Here is a 15,613-nt window from a genome sequence, read left to right on the forward strand (position 1 = left end):
ATGGAATATTACTCAGCCATTAAAAAGAATTCATTTGAACCAGTCCTAATGAGATGGATGAAGCAGGATAATCTTTTATCAGAAGCACTTATAAATATCAAGCATTAATATGAAGTTGTCATATCATTTTAAACACAAACTCAAAAGACTACCTTCATTTTTATGTACATCATCCAGGAAATGTAATTATTTATCCAGCAACCTCAGTGTTCAACTTAGTTGAACATTCATTAAAAATGAAACAAGCTTTTAACAGATTTCATAAAAGTGTATGAAATTCTCAGGGAAAGAAATTGAAGAGTTCATGTGATTCCTTTTCTCAAAGGGCTTACTTAGCGTTTCCAATAAAAAATTGAAATTGGTTCACAGAACGAAATTAGAGTGTTCTTTTGGTGCAACTACATTATAAATTGTACTTTTCAAAGTCTTTAATCTTTTAAGACATATGTAGAATGATTGGAGTGAAGAATTATTTCAGAAACTTTATAAATTTCTTCTATGTATGTCTTTTTGAAGTTGCAGAGGTAATTTAAAAGCAAACATCTCTGTCCTGTGTCTTTTTCACCCTTTTGAGGTTCAAGATCATTTGCCAGCTACTGCTTTAAAATGTGCTGTAGATCTGAAATTTACTCTGGGTTTTAGACAATTATGTGGAATTCAAAATTTTACTATGCTTGTACCTCTAGGACACATAGTCTAAATGAGAGGATAAAGCGTGTACACAAATAGCCGTAATCTAAGCTGGATGGTGATGTACGTGCTGAAAATCCCTATTTGCCACTTCCGGTAGATGTTTCAGGAGTGATGTCTATCGAACAGTCTCTATTCACAGTGAGCAGCGTTAGGCCTGTCAGGGCTCGGGAGGAACACTGAGGAGGCTGCAGACAGTTTACATAAAGGTCTCTGCCTTCAGTTGAAGACGGGGAGAATGCTTTGGTGACCTTAGTATATGTGTAAACAAAAACCGAGGTAGCTTGGTTGCTTTGTTGATGTAGTAATCATACATTTGCATTTCGGAAGACTGCCTGGTTGACTGTCCTGCTCATGTGTTTCTAGGGCAGCAGAGGTGAAGTAGGACCAGTGGGACCCCCAGGGCCACCGGGTAAACTGGTAAGTGATATTTCTAGTCCTCAGCAGTGGGTTTGCTTTATGCAAAACATAGTAAAATTTTAAAAAGAGCAACGAGAGAAAAGCAATTTGCAATGAGTAATGGAATCATCCTTGTTTGTTTTTTGTTCCTATGTGAATGTGTGAAATGTAAATGGGGAATTCAAATTAAATCTAGGAGACCCTCAGAGGGTATTTTAATCAGTGTGGTTTGTAGCATTTATTTTAAAACTGGGGGAGATACGAAGTGCTCCATTTGGCCATGGTTGTTCTTGGACTGGGAGAGAACCGTGTGTGAAAGCTGCCTTTCATTTCTCCAGCTGTGATGTTTACACAGCTGGGGAGGCAGGGACTCAGCTCAAAGAGCCCTTCCTTGTTGGGAAGGTGTGCAAGCCTGGGAATCGGGGAGCTTGGAGGTGGGATGGAGGAGGGGCTGACTGTCTTCTCCTGAGATCTGGGAGAGTGGGAAGTCTGAGCAGCAGTGTTAAACCAACCGCAGCACTTTTATTCTAGGCGTGAGTTACGTCTGGTGTGTGTGCTACCAATGTCGCAGTAACAGCGGGTCTGGGGATATGTTTTATTTCAGGGTTCTCTTGGCAGCCCCGGCCTTCCTGGCTTGCCTGGCCCCCCTGGACTTCCTGGGATGAAAGGTGACAGGGTAAGATACCCAGCCCTCTGGAAAGTTCCCTATTTGGAAAGGTGATTTCTACTATGTTGAGAAACCAAGCTTGCTTTTGGCCCAAGGGAGAATTTTTCTGGGCATTGCCATAGAGAACTATCAAGAAAGATTTCTAAAATTACAGAGAGTTGAGATTAAGAAGCAAAAAAATCTATTAATCATTTATCAGAAGGGAAAAAATAAAAGCCGAGTAAAGGGGAAATTTCAGCTGTAATCACACTTCCTATTCAGTTCTCAGTTTCTGCTCTTACTAGTCACATTTTACATGGATGTGGTCAGAGGGCAGTTCAGGTCACCAGTTGTCAGGCAGTTGTCAGTTTCTCCAGGTCTGATGCGACTCTGGCCAGAGAGTGAGGAGGTGGAGATTATTCATCCTTGTTCCTGTTCACTAGCCCAGTAGGGGAGTTGGTTCACTTGAGATTGTATAGATAAAAACCTCAAAATACTGAAAAAGAGTGTTTTATTCATTGCAGGGTGTAGTTGGTGAACCTGGTCCAAAGGGTGAGCAGGTAGGTCCCGGCATCGGAATCCTGTGAAACGTGTGTTTAATGTGTACTAATGTGTTTCATCAGCAGGGGGCATGGGCTGATCTGCCGGTGTGGGTAGAATGTGGAGGCTCCAAGGGCTTTATTTATTGAAATTAATTAATTTATTTTAATTGGAGGCTGATTACAATACTGTAGTAGTCTTTGCCATACATTGACATGAATCAGCCATGGGTGTACATGTGTCCCCCATCCGGAACCCCCCTCCCACCTCCCTCCCCATCCCATCCCTCAGGGTCGTCCCAGTGCACCAGCCCTGAGCGCCCTGTATAGTGAGTGAGACCCAGGGTCTAATTAGGTTTGTAACCTTATCTACTGTTTTAATAATCCAACTTAACGGTGGCCCTGCCTTCCAGAATGCATACTGTCCTTCCTTTGAAAAGAGGGACCCTCTCTCTCGTTCACCAGATGGGTTTCCTCCAGTGATGGAGCCTCCATAGCCTCATCACAGTGTTCTAGCTTTTCTTCACTAAGAACTTGGCAAATACGATGCATATGAGTTAGAGTTAGTTTTTGTCCTGAGGTTTTTTTTCCCCCCACCTATAAGAGCCCTTCTTAAGTCTTACCTAATTATCCAGTTGCTGACACAGTCATTCATCCTTAACTTTAGCTGAAACTCAACTTCACCTTCTGGCTTTCCTCTGGTCCTGGGTTAGACTAGCCCCTGACAGCTAGGTTGGAAAACCCTTAAGGACGTGTCGTATTTCTGTGTGACCTTGGGAGCACTGTGGGAACTTCTGAATTTTTATCAGTGTTGACTGGGTAAATTTGAACCAAGGGACTAAGAACTTTTAAAATGTGACTTTTAATTTTTAGGGCGCCTCTGGTGAAGAGGGTGAAGCTGGAGAAAGGGGTGAACTCGTAAGACATTTTTCCTGGATATTGGTGGAGCTTCACTGATTTTGAACTGTATCAGATGTATTTCCTTCTTCTTTTCTCTGGCCCTGCTATACTTGCTGACTTCTTTCAGGGTTAAGATGTTTCTTACATAAGCTCACAAACCACCCCCCAGAACTGAGCCAAGGTCAAGCAAAATGCAGGGGAAATACCCCGGCGTTGGTAGATCTGGCCTAGAGCACTGGGAGGACAAAGTGTTCCCTTTAGAGGGCATGTTTGCTCATTTTTTTCCATCTAGAAAGTCCAGGTGATTCTTATATGACTGCAGAAAGTCTATGAATAGTGCCTATCATGGAAATAAAGCTAAAACTTTATTGTGGTTTATATTAATAGTTTATTGTAGATAGAAAGTTGTGACTCACAAGTTTGACTGTGGGTGATTTCCACGGTCTTTTGGAGTCCAAAACCAACTCCAGAGGAGGCTTCTGCTGAAGCTCCAGGAAGGCAGGGAGAAGGCAAACAAGTCATCACTGCCTCCAGCACTTCTGTCTGCTGGCTCTTCCTTCCCATTACGATGCAATCAAACAGAACCTACCTAGTGTGGGAACTTACATTTGGTCCTTTGCTGTGGTAATGACAGAGTTCTCAGAAAATAGTTTCAGAGGATTTTTAGTTCAGGAGAAAATGTTGAATAATATTTTATTCAGGTTTTTTAGGATTTAGAGTTAATATAAATGTAACACATGAATTAGACAAAGCTGCCTAGCTATTAAATAAACTAGAAAAGGATGATTTCAATTTTATATTCCATTGAAACTGTTCATTTTATAAGCTAAGAGAATGTTTAAAAATCATCCTGTTTTGTAATGAACATGCACCAATGTGCTAGCATGAGCTGAATTCATACCTAGAGCTAGTGGTAGGAGATATGCAAGTTTTTTTTTTTTTTAAAGCATGCATATTTGATTTGATAGACTTTGAGGGATTTTTAAGAATACTGCTAGAGTTTCAAAAATGAAGTCATCTGATTTAAATGTTTATTAAGTTTTATAACAGCATGCTAGTTTAATATCTTTTGACTTACATGTTTTAATTCTCGACACTTAGCATTTTAGGTCTGGATGGAACCTTGGAGAGCCCTGATTCAACCCTACTATTTAACAGACGAGTTAGCCAAAGGCTGGGGGTTTACAAAGTTTACACAGGGTCATGAAGTTAAATAGCAGAACTGGGACCAGAATCCAAATTTTGACTCATATTTTTTTCCTGCAGTGTCAGGGTTCTTCTGTTCATGGTTTTCTATTGACTTTGGCAGCATGATAACCTTTTCAGTGTTTTTTAGTAAACTATCAAATGTGAATACATTGTTCTAATATGATTTCATTTTATTGATTTAGGGAGATATAGGATTACCTGGCCCAAAGGGATCTGTAAGTATAATGAATAGTAATGGTATAAAAATAAAATATCATTAAAGCTATAAAAACAGAATGCTTTGCTTTATTAAATCATTCTGTAAAATTCAATTCTAAAAGGTCTTACCTTTAAGGAAGTTAATGTCTAAATTTATGCTTTAAGTAGTGGATTAGTCCAAAGGAGAAAACAACTCATAACAGTGTAAATGGATCTGCCTTTTGACCTAACCACTCTAAAGGAAGTTTTTATTTTATTTTTTTTCATATTATAAATGGCTCACTGAGTATATATTGTAATTTCTTCCACAAATGGATTGTTTTATAAGAACTGATTGTGCTTTGCAGTGACAAGAACATAACTGAATTTCATTGTCAGTCATATCATTGCAAATATTTCAATAATTTTCATAATCTCCTGGGTGTTCTAGTTGGAGAAGTAAGATACAGGCATGGTACACAAGAAAATATGGATAATTATTAGGGCTAGAAAATGATCATTTCATTCAGTTTCTCACTTTTCAGAAACTAATCCGATGTCCATAGAGATTAGATGTATTCAGAATTATATAATCAATTAGTAGCAAACCTAGAATGACTTGCTAATTTGAAAGGAATATACATCTTAATACAATAACAAATTTAAGATAATGCAAGGAGAAAGGATGAAGCTCAGACCTCAGTGTCAAGGGCATCTATCAGGAGTTTCCATTAATCCCCAAGACCTTCCTTTGTCTGGAATCCCTGCCATTCTTCTGTCCAACAGATGACAGTTAGTGACATCTAGATTAGAAGATAAAGCTTACATATCTATCCCTCCTGTGCTTAAAACCCTTCGAGAATAGCATTTGTAGAATAAAATCAGACTCTTGGCGAAGAATACAAAGCCTTCAGTGAAGCGGTTGCAGCCTCACCAGCCTCATCTCTGACCTCTCTGGACATTATCTGTTTGTGGTTCTTTTTACTTGGCATATTCTCTTTAACAACATGTGCTGTTCTCCTAGTTTGGGGCACCCTTTCTCTTTCCTTAGATTAGTACCTCCTACCTAAGCATTTAGCCCAATCCTCAGCCCAACCTTCTCCGGGAGGACACTCCCAGCCTTGGTTACAGTGCCCTGTCCAGGGCTCTTCACGCAACCTCGATATGGAAAGTTTTATATTATCTTCCTGTGTTCATACTGGACTGCCCTGGTGGTTCAGACGGTAAAGAATCCTCCTGCAATACAAGAGACCCGGGTTTGATCCCTGAGTCAGGAAGATCCCCTGGAGAAGGGAATGGCTACCCACTCCAGTAGTCTTGCCTGGAGAATTCCATGGACAGAGGAGCTTGGTGGGCTACAGTTCATGGGGTTTCAAAGAGTCGGCATGACTGAATGACTAACACACACACACAAATGCACACACCTGTATACATACAACCTCTAAACACCATGCGACAGTCAAGCTTCAAAGAACATCTTTATGCCTTAGAATGGTTTAGGATTGAGAAACACTGTAAAGGGTAAGCCTGGACAGAATCTGATAATGGAAATCCTACTTCACTGTCTAGAAATAATCAGTAATGTTCAAAGGTGATAATTCAAGTTATAAAAGAAAAAGGTGGATGAACAATGCAGGTATCAAAATGAGTTAATTTCATTTAAATTTGGATGCAATACTAGGAATTAGCTCCTGACTGATCACCTCCCTTCCCATCCCATCTTTTCTGTCAGTACCCAAGGAATACTGATGAAATTACAGTGTACCGTCTGGGCTTCCCAGGTGGCACTAGTGGTAAAGAACCCGCCTGCCAATGCAGGAACGTAAGAGATGTGGGTTCAATCCCTGGGTTGGGAAGAGCCCCTGGAGGGGGGATGGCAACCCACTCCAGTATTCTTGCCTGGAAAATTCCATAGATAGGGGTCTGGCAAGCTATAGTCCCAAGGGTCACAAAAAGTTGGACACAACTGAGCGCACACACATACTGGACTTTTTTAGAAATTGCTATACCTTGCATTCTAGTGACCTGACAATACCCAACTTTAGTTTCACAGCACATCCTTAGCTTTCTCCCTTGAGCCTGGCTCTCAGGAAATCTTTTTAAGCCATAATTTCTTCAAGAAGCAATTTTGACAAGTTGGCTTAGATGAATATAATTTTTTTGTGTGTGTGTGCAAAGAGAGATTGGAAAAAGCATCCCTGAGGTTTCTTAAGATGTGTCTGGTGGAAGCATTGCTTCATTACCATTTTTCCTTCAGTTTAAAATATCTGAATGTTGAATGAGTTGACTTTTCCTAGAGAAACGTTGGTATGAAAAGGAAGCCGGACAGAGCAGCTTTATGAATATCAGATCTAGAGCAGTGGCATTCCCCCATGCTCTTTCACTTTTATCTTCTCATTTTTATTCTGTAAACAAGTCACTGTAACTACTATGTCACAAATTCCACTGGAGGTAGCTTAACAAAAAATGGATTAATTCAGTTTCTCTTTGAAACAGTTTTTGTAGATGAAGACTATAAAGATGCTTTTAGTGGTCTGCTTTCAGACCACTAAAAATCTAACTGGTATATGGTTTCATTTTAAGGAAATAATTGATTTTTTAAAACATCTTTATTACTTAGATATTTCTTGTATCCTTAGATAAATTATGGGCTCACTCGTTTTGTTCTGGTATCTTAAATGCAACATTTTAAATGTGTTGATTCAATTCATGTTAGTGTTTTATAATTCCTGGATACATCTGGCTTCCTCAGATTCTCAAAAGAATGTTATAAAGGCTAAATAACTTATGTTCTTGGAAATATCTTTATTTTATGCTTTCTGTATTGGTGATACACAGTGTAACATGTCTTGTGAACTCAGTAGACTTTCTGTGGCCCAAAAGAGTTAACACGATTTATTAAAAACAAACTTGCTCTTAGAAATGGCTTAAAGTATGAAGAATGTGATTTTAAAATGTGTTATTTCCATTAACATTTCGAAATAATATCTAGGCCCCAAAGAAAGATCTTTACAATGTTTACTTGCATTGGAATTCTGAGAGACTGTGGCATTACGTGTGTTCACCTTGAGGCTTTGTAACCTCTGAGCAAACGCCTATTGGTGCTTATTAGATTTTTAACTTGGGAGGCAGAGTGTCAGTGCTTATATCAACCTGAAGCAGGCGCCCCCCTTGTGTTCAGCCTGGACTTAACGTGCGCCCCTGTGTTCCAGGCGGGGAACCCTGGGGAGCCTGGCCTGAGGGGGCCCGAAGGCAGCCGGGGGCTTCCCGGAGAGGAAGGACCCCGAGGCCCGCCGGGCCCGCGCGGCGTGCAGGGGGAGCAGGGCGCCACCGGCCTGCCCGGGATCCAGGGCCCCCCGGTGAGTGCGGGGTGAGTGCGGCCGGCTCCGGGGTTTTCCTCTGGAGGCGCCGCCTGGGGGTGGGGGCCAGGGGCCGGGGGCTGCGGGCTGCGGGCGGCGCTTGGGAGGGACCCGACCTCAGCTCCGCGGCGAGCGTGGAACCAGTTCTGTAAATCCAGCCACTGGTCCCTTGCCCAGCCTGCCGGTTTACCATTCAACAATGCCCTCTTTGTGGGCTTCGCTCGTGGACAAACTGGCTTTTGTCTTTTCCGTCCCAGGGCAGAGCGCCGACTGATCAGCACATCAAGCAGGTTTGCATGAGAGTCATACAAGGTAAATAAGTCGTCATGGCTTGACTTTTTGTAGGCTTTAAAGGGTGGGGGATTTTGAATAGTATTAATTTCACTTCTGTTCTGTACAGTTTGTTGCCATTTGCTTATAGCCTCAAGGAAAAATAGTACATTTCTGGGTCAGCCTACACACACGCACACAGACACACACACACACACACACACACACACAGACACACACACACGCACGCACTTTTTCCCCTCCTTTGGAAAACAAATTCTCAGACTCTTCCCCTTCTTAATGTCCTAGCCTTGGTGTGTCCCTGGCATTGACGTAGGCTGTCTCTGCAGATTATGTGAGAAACAATTGGTAGACTTCTGCCCATAACAAGCTTAAGGCCATTATTTCCATTCATGCACAACATAGGTAGAAAATCTATAACTGGAATTTTGCCAAAATGGTGATATATATTTTCACATTTCTTAACCTTTATCTAAATTTGTCTGTAGTTATGGCAATTCCTATTTATTGTCTGATTCTAGTTGGAACCAATTCTGTCATGAAGAAACACTTCCCTTTTATGTGTTCATGAGATAGTCTAGCTTGTCAAGTAGATGCCTAGAGTTTTCCAGGATGAAATTGTCACCTCTGTATTTGGAAACCAATATTGAAGACATCTTATTTTGAAAGGATATTTCCATTTTAAGCATTTCATATTGAGAAAAGTATGACTTTATGCTAACCCTCACTTAAATAAGGCCCACTTAGGGTATTCACATTTAAATGATTTAGAAATTTTGGTGAGAAATATGTTTCCATTTCATTTTTTCCTTCACACCCAAAGCTTTAAAAAATATTGCACTAGAATATTTCCCTTAGAGTATTTTAATGGGAAAATGTTCTTATTCTCTGGTTATGGTAGATGATTCTGGATCTATTTAATGGTTCCCGAAAAAGCCTACACAGTTATAAATTTTTAAGACAGATTGTGACCATTCCAAAGAAGCAGGCTCTCTTTAATGTCTGGTGTATCTTCCATGCATGAAAAAAACTTGAGAAGGAGATTTATTAGCAAGTCATGAATCCTCAGGATATTTCACATAAAGTAGTATGTTCAAGCTAAGCACGTGAGCCCAGGTCTCAAACGGTGTCTCAGTACTAATTCTGGACAATGTCCTTGGCTTTGACACAGCTTCAGGACGTCCACTTCCAGCTGTGTGGAGCAGCTCACTTCCTTCCCATCGTGGGTTTTCAGATAACCAGCCAGGTTCAGGTGACACACATCCTTTTGGACACGGCTCGGTCCTGAAGGTTAAGGGTCTCTATCCCCTCCCCTGCCTCAAGGCAGCAGGACCAGCTCTCCCCACAGAGGGCTGAACACAGCGGCATCAGTGACGCCTTGGGGTAGCAAGCCCGGGGAAAACCAACTGAGCTTTATTCATCCCTCACCCCCAGTTCTGAAGCTCTGGTGACGCATTTAGAAAAAAGGCACTTGAAATAGTCGCGTTTCCCTGGAATCGCCTTCGTGTTTCTGACGTCCCTGGCTGGTTTTGTTCACTACCTTGTAGAGCACTTTTCTCAGATGGCTGCGAGTCTCAAGCGTCCAGACTCCGGAGCCTCGGGCCTCCCTGGGCGGCCTGGACCCCCCGGCCCCCCGGGCCCCCCTGGAGAGAACGGCTTTCCGGGCCAGATGGGACTCCGCGGCCTCCCGGGCATGAAGGGCCCCCCCGGCGCTCTCGGTGTGAGGGGCCCTAAAGGTAAGGCCTTTTGCCCACCTGGAACCAGGAACACACACACTGGCTTTTCGTTTCGGTGGATTCACTGGTCCTGGCAAGTGCCAGGTGTCTGTGATGTGAGATTACCGTCCTGTTCTGTGGGGATGGTGACGATTAAAGAGCTGTCATCTGGTATTTTCTTGACTTTGGTGTGTGATGGCCGTAGACCCAATACCAGAATCCAGGTTCCTCGACTTTTGGTCTGATCTTTCCAGTCATGCTGCTTTAGCCGTAGTTCAAGATAAACTTCAGGATCGTTGAGGTTTTTTGTTTGTTGTTTTTTGAGACCCTGAAGTCATCGTAGAGTTCTTCTAAGATGGCGACTGGCTCAAGAGTGTTTGTATCTATTACTTCAACTAACGAGACTTGTTAGCAGGACATCAGAAAACGAGACTTGTTAGCAGGACATCAGAAAAATCTCATCGCAAGTTAAAGCTGCCTCCCTCTTCTTTTATTTATTTTTGGCCTTGCCTAAAATATGCATATGGGGTCTTAGTTCCCTGACCAGGGATCACACCTATGCCCCCTGCATTGGGAGCACAGAGTCTTAACCACTAGACTACCAGGGAAATCCCCCTCTTCTTTTAAAAAGTGGCATTGTATATCAGTTTTGATGGATTTTTTTTTCAGCTCTGAAGTACAACTGTATTCCTTATTTAACGTGTTGAGAGGGTGTGAGAGAGTTTGTTTCTTCTCCTTTTATTTAGAGCAAGTTAAGCTCTTGACACCGCTGTCTTGTAGGAAAATAGGATTGTGAGTGTGTTAGGTATTCTGCAGAATTTGCAGAAGAACTGGCTGCCTCAGATGGTGCTTGCTAGTTCAGATGAGTAGGTCAGCCTGCGGGCAGTGTGTCCCAGATAATTTACAAAAAGGATGAAAAGTATGGAGTTTCCGTATCAGGATGAGTGACTGACGGCTTTCTGGGAACTTCAGAAAGACGTGGTGTCAAAAACAAGAGAGGTTTCTGAGCCATACAGCAAATTTCCATTAGCTATCTATTTTACATATGGTAATGTAAGTTTCCATTTGACAGAAAACAACAAAATTCTGTAAAGCAATTATCCTTCAATAAAAAAATAAATTAAAAAAAAAACAAAAAAACAAGAGAGTGTTTTTAGATAGTGATGCTCCAATTAGGGATAAATATGGTGCAAATGGTCAGAGGTCAAGCAAGCTGTCTTTCTGGATCTATAATTGAATGGGAGATGCATTTAGTTCACAACACCCTCAGTTGGAACAGTGTTGTTCATTACTTTCTTTTTTTTTTTGGCATATGAGGAGCTACATGTTAAAAAAAAAAAAAGAGCCCTAATTGGAGCCTCTTGTGAACTTGGCACAGTTGACATGTTTTTGGAGGCTGGACAGAGTCACCTATGGAGAGAGCTCTGAGGTCAGCTTACAGAGCTGGACCTCTTTTCTGAAAGGATCCCTTAGCCATTCATGTCAGTCCTGCTCTGAGCTTCTGTTTAGGGATTCGTACCGGAGGTGCTCCCTGTGATCACACTGCACTCACCCACACACATAAACCGTTCTAGGGAAGCCCATACCACGGTCGGACTGTTGGCTTAGCTGTCTCTGTTGTGCCCCGGCCACGGTGACTCCTCTGCCTGCGATGTGGTCACTAAAGGGAACCAAAGAGCGGTGATTCACAAGAGTGGTCCCCGTGGCCTCAGCATCACCAGAGACCTTGCTTGGAAGGCAGATCCTCCTGCACACCCAGGCGTCCTGAGTCAGAGACTTTGGAGAGGGGCCGCCAGCAGAGATGTGCTTGTGTGGGGCGGTTGCCTGTCTTCCCTGGGAAGGACCGCCTTGTAGGGTGATGGGGATCACAGACCTGTTTTCTCCGGCTCTAAGGAAGCCTCCATCTTTTTTTTTTTTTTTTATTAGTTGGAGGCTAATTACTTCACAACATTTCAGTGGGTTTTGTCATACATTGATATGAATCAGCCATAGATTTACACGTATTCCCCATCCCGATCCCCCCTCCCACCTCCCTCTCCACCCGATTCCTCTGGGTCTTCCCAGTGCACCAGGCCCGAGCACTTGTCTCATGCATCCCACCTGGGCTGGTGATCTGTTTCACCATAGATAATATACATGCTGTTCTTTCGAAACATCCCACCCTCACCTTCTCCCACAGAGTTCAAAAGTCTGTTCTGTATTTCTGTGTCTCTTTTTCTGTTTTGCATATAGGGTTATCGTTACCATCTTTCTAAATTCCATATATATGTGTTAGTATGCTGTAATGTTCTTTATCTTTCTGGCTTACTTCACTCTGTATAATGGGCTCCAGTTTCATCCATCTCATTAGAACTGATTCAAATGAATTCTTTTTAATGGCTGAGTAATATTCCATGGTGTATATGTACCACAGCTTCCTTATCCATTCATCTGCTGATGGGCATCTAGGTTGCTTCCATGTCCTGGCTATTATAAACAGTGCTGCGATGAACATTGGGGTGCACGTGTCTCTTTCAGATCTGGTTTCCTCAGTGTGTATGCCCAGAAGTGGGATTGCTGGGTCATATGGCAGTTCTATTTCCAGTTTTTTAAGAAATCTCCACACTGTTTTCCATAGTGGCTGTACTAGTTTGCATTCCCACCAACAGTGTAAGAGGGTTCCCTTTTCTTCTCCATACCCTCTCCAGCATTTATTGCTTGTAACTTTTGGATAGCAGCCATCCTGACTGGCGTGTAATGGTACCTCATTGTGGTTTTGATTTGCATTTCTCTGATAATGAGTGATGTTGAGCATCTTTTCATGTGTTTGAGCCATCTGTATGTCTTCTTTGGAGAAATGTCTGTTTAGTTCTTTGGCCCATTTTTTGATTGGGTCATTTATTTTTCTGGAATTGAGCTTCAGGAGTTGCTTGTATATTTTTGAGATTAATCCTTTGTCTTTGCTTCGTTTGCTATTATTTTCTCCCTTCTGAGCTGTCTTTCACCTTGCTTATAGTTTCCTTTGTTGTGCAAGAGCTTTTAAGTTTCATTAGGTCCCATTTGTTTATTTTTGCTTTTATTTCCAATATTCTGGGAGGTGGGTCATAGAGGATCCTGCTGTGATTTATGTCAGAGAGTGTTTTGCCTATATTCTCCTCTAGGAGTTTTATAGTTTCTGGTCTTACATTTAGATCTTTAATCCATTTTGAGTTTATTTTTGTGTATGGTGTTAGAAAGTGTTCTAGTTTCATTCTTTTACAAGTGATTGACCAGTTTTCCCAGCACCACTTGTTAAAGAGGTTGTCTTTTTTCCATTGTATATCCTTGCCTCCTTTGTCAAAGATAAGGTGTCCATAGGTTCGTGGATTTATCTCTGGGCTTTCTATTCTGTTCCATTGATCTATATTTCTGTCTTTGTGCCAGTACCATACTGTCTTGATGACTGTGGCTTTGTAGTAGAGTCTGAAATCAGGCAGGTTGATTCCTCCAGTTCCATTCTTCTTTCTCAAGATTACTTTGGCTATTCGAGGTTTTTTGTATTTCCATACAAATTGTGAAATTATTTGTTCTAGTTCTGTGAAAAATACCGTTGGTAGCTTGATAGGGATTGCATTGAATCTATAGATTGCTTTGTGTAGAATAGCCATTTTGACAATATTGATTCTTCCAATCCATGAACACGGTATGTTTCTCCATCTGTTTGTGTCCTCTTTGATTTCTTTCATCAGTGTTTTATAGTTTTCTATGTATAGGTCTTTTGTTTCTTTAGGTAGATATACTCCTAAGTATTTTATTCTTTTTGTTGCAATGGTGAATGGTATTGTTTCCTTAATTTCTCTTTCTGTTTTTTCATTGTTAGTATATAGGAATGCAAGGGATAATTCTGTGTGTTAATTTTATATCCTGCAACTTTACTATATTCATTGATTAGCTCTAGTAATTTTCTGGAAGAGTCTTTAGGGTTTTCTATGTAGAGGATCATGTCATCTGCAAACAGCGAGAGTTTCACTTCTTCTTTTCCTATCTGGATTCCTTTTACTTCTTTTTCTGCTCTGATTGCTGTGGCCAAAACTTCCAACACTATGTTGAATAGTAGTGGTGAGAGTGGGCACCCTTGTCTTGTTCCTGATTTCAGGGGAAATGCTTTCAATTTTTCACCATTGAGGGTGATGCTTGCTGTGGGTTTGTCATATATAGCTTTTATTATGTTGAGGTATGTTCCTTCTATTCCTGCTTTCTGGAGAGTTTTAACATAATGGTGTTGAATTTTGTCAAAGGCTTTCTCTGCATCTATTGAGATAATCATATGGTTTTTATCTTTCAATTTGTTAATGTGGTGTATTACATTGATTGATTTGTGGATATTAAAGAATCCTTGCATTCCTGGGATAAAGCCCACTTGGTCGTGGTGTATGATTTTTTTAATATGTTGTTGAATTCTGTTTGCTAGAATTTTGTTAAGGATTTTTGCATCTATGTTCATCAGTGATATTGGCCTGTAGTTTTCTTTTTTTGTGGCATCTTTGTCTGGTTTTGGAATTAGGGTGATGGTGGAAGCCTCCATCTTTAGGGCTGAGCTTAACCTTGAGTTCATAGGAGCCGGCTCCTGAAGTCCCGTCTTCTGTCTAAGGAAGGAAGAGGTCTGTGTGCTCATTGAGTCAGGACAGCCTGCCCAGGGGGAGACAGTCTAGGCTGTCCACGGGACTTACGTGAGGAGCCGTCAACCCTGCCCATGTCTGCAGCCCCTTCCCAGATACTGCGATCTACTTGGCTTGGTTACTTGGTGCTAAGTCACCTCAGTCGTGTTCGACTCTGTGAGACACTATGGACTGTAAGCCCGCCGGGCTCCTCTGTCCATGGGATGCTCCAGGCAAGAATCCTGGAGTGGGTTGTCATGCTCTCCTCCAGGCAGTCTTCCTGACCCAGACACTGAACTCACGTTTCCTCTGTCTCCTGCATTGGCAGGCAGGTTCTTTACCGCTAGCGCCACCTGATTACTTGGTATCAGACTTTAAAAATATTCTGCAGGTGATCTGAATGTGCGCCAAGGGCTGGGGAGCACTCCTAACACAGGTGGCATGACCTGGAAGCTTCCAGCGAAGCTGGGAGTCGCAGTGCAGAGTTCTGTCTGGGTGGGGCTGGGTGGGTTCCAGCAAGAGAACCTCATTTTGGAGGGAAGAAAATTTACTTCTATATTTGAAACCCCAGAAGTGTCTCTGGCACTGAGTTCATCCATCAAGCAGAGTTTGATCGTATTTGGGACTTCCCCGTTGCCTGCAGGATTCATGACATAACTTACAATCTAGAAGTGAGGCCGTTCTTTTCTTTTTTCTAAAGAACTTTCTCTCCCTGCCCTCCTTCATGCCTTTCTTGGCATTGGTTCCATTAAAGCAGCATCATCTCTGAGTTTTACTTCTTAAGATTGGGATGTGGGCAGAAAGGAATAGTCAAATTTTCTATATAATTCAGTGCTGACACACACTTGAAGATGTATGGTTCTAGGTAGCTGGACTTGACCTTTCTGTCCTCCACAGACATAAATAGTCCTACTTAGCAGAAGACGCGTGGTGTTCTAATGCCCAAAGTTTAGAGCTCAAATTTTCCTTGAGAATAAACACTCCACCATTTGAAACTTAACTGTTCTACTGATCAGAGAAGAGATGTGTTTCATTGCCGTTTTCTTCATCCTTAATAAGAGAAGGGATGGTG

General features: G+C 41.9%; 1 protein-coding gene across 1 annotated transcript in view; it reads left to right on the forward strand.

Annotated features, from left to right (window-relative positions):
* Nucleotides 1–15,613, forward strand: part of COL9A1 (collagen type IX alpha 1 chain) — a 90,351-nt gene that overhangs the window by 62,634 nt on the left and 12,104 nt on the right. Inside the window, exons 29-36 of the mRNA XM_043439001.1 lie at nucleotides 1,057–1,110; nucleotides 1,694–1,765; nucleotides 2,260–2,295; nucleotides 3,148–3,192; nucleotides 4,566–4,598; nucleotides 7,773–7,919; nucleotides 8,177–8,231; nucleotides 9,758–9,946. Coding sequence (XP_043294936.1) covers nucleotides 1,057–1,110; nucleotides 1,694–1,765; nucleotides 2,260–2,295; nucleotides 3,148–3,192; nucleotides 4,566–4,598; nucleotides 7,773–7,919; nucleotides 8,177–8,231; nucleotides 9,758–9,946 — 631 coding nt within the window. The remainder of the gene's footprint in view (nucleotides 1–1,056; nucleotides 1,111–1,693; nucleotides 1,766–2,259; nucleotides 2,296–3,147; nucleotides 3,193–4,565; nucleotides 4,599–7,772; nucleotides 7,920–8,176; nucleotides 8,232–9,757; nucleotides 9,947–15,613) is intronic.

The sequence above is a fragment of the Cervus canadensis genome, chromosome 20, assembly GCF_019320065.1.
Source record: "Cervus canadensis isolate Bull #8, Minnesota chromosome 20, ASM1932006v1, whole genome shotgun sequence".
Classification (NCBI taxonomy): domain Eukaryota; kingdom Metazoa; phylum Chordata; class Mammalia; order Artiodactyla; family Cervidae; genus Cervus; species Cervus canadensis.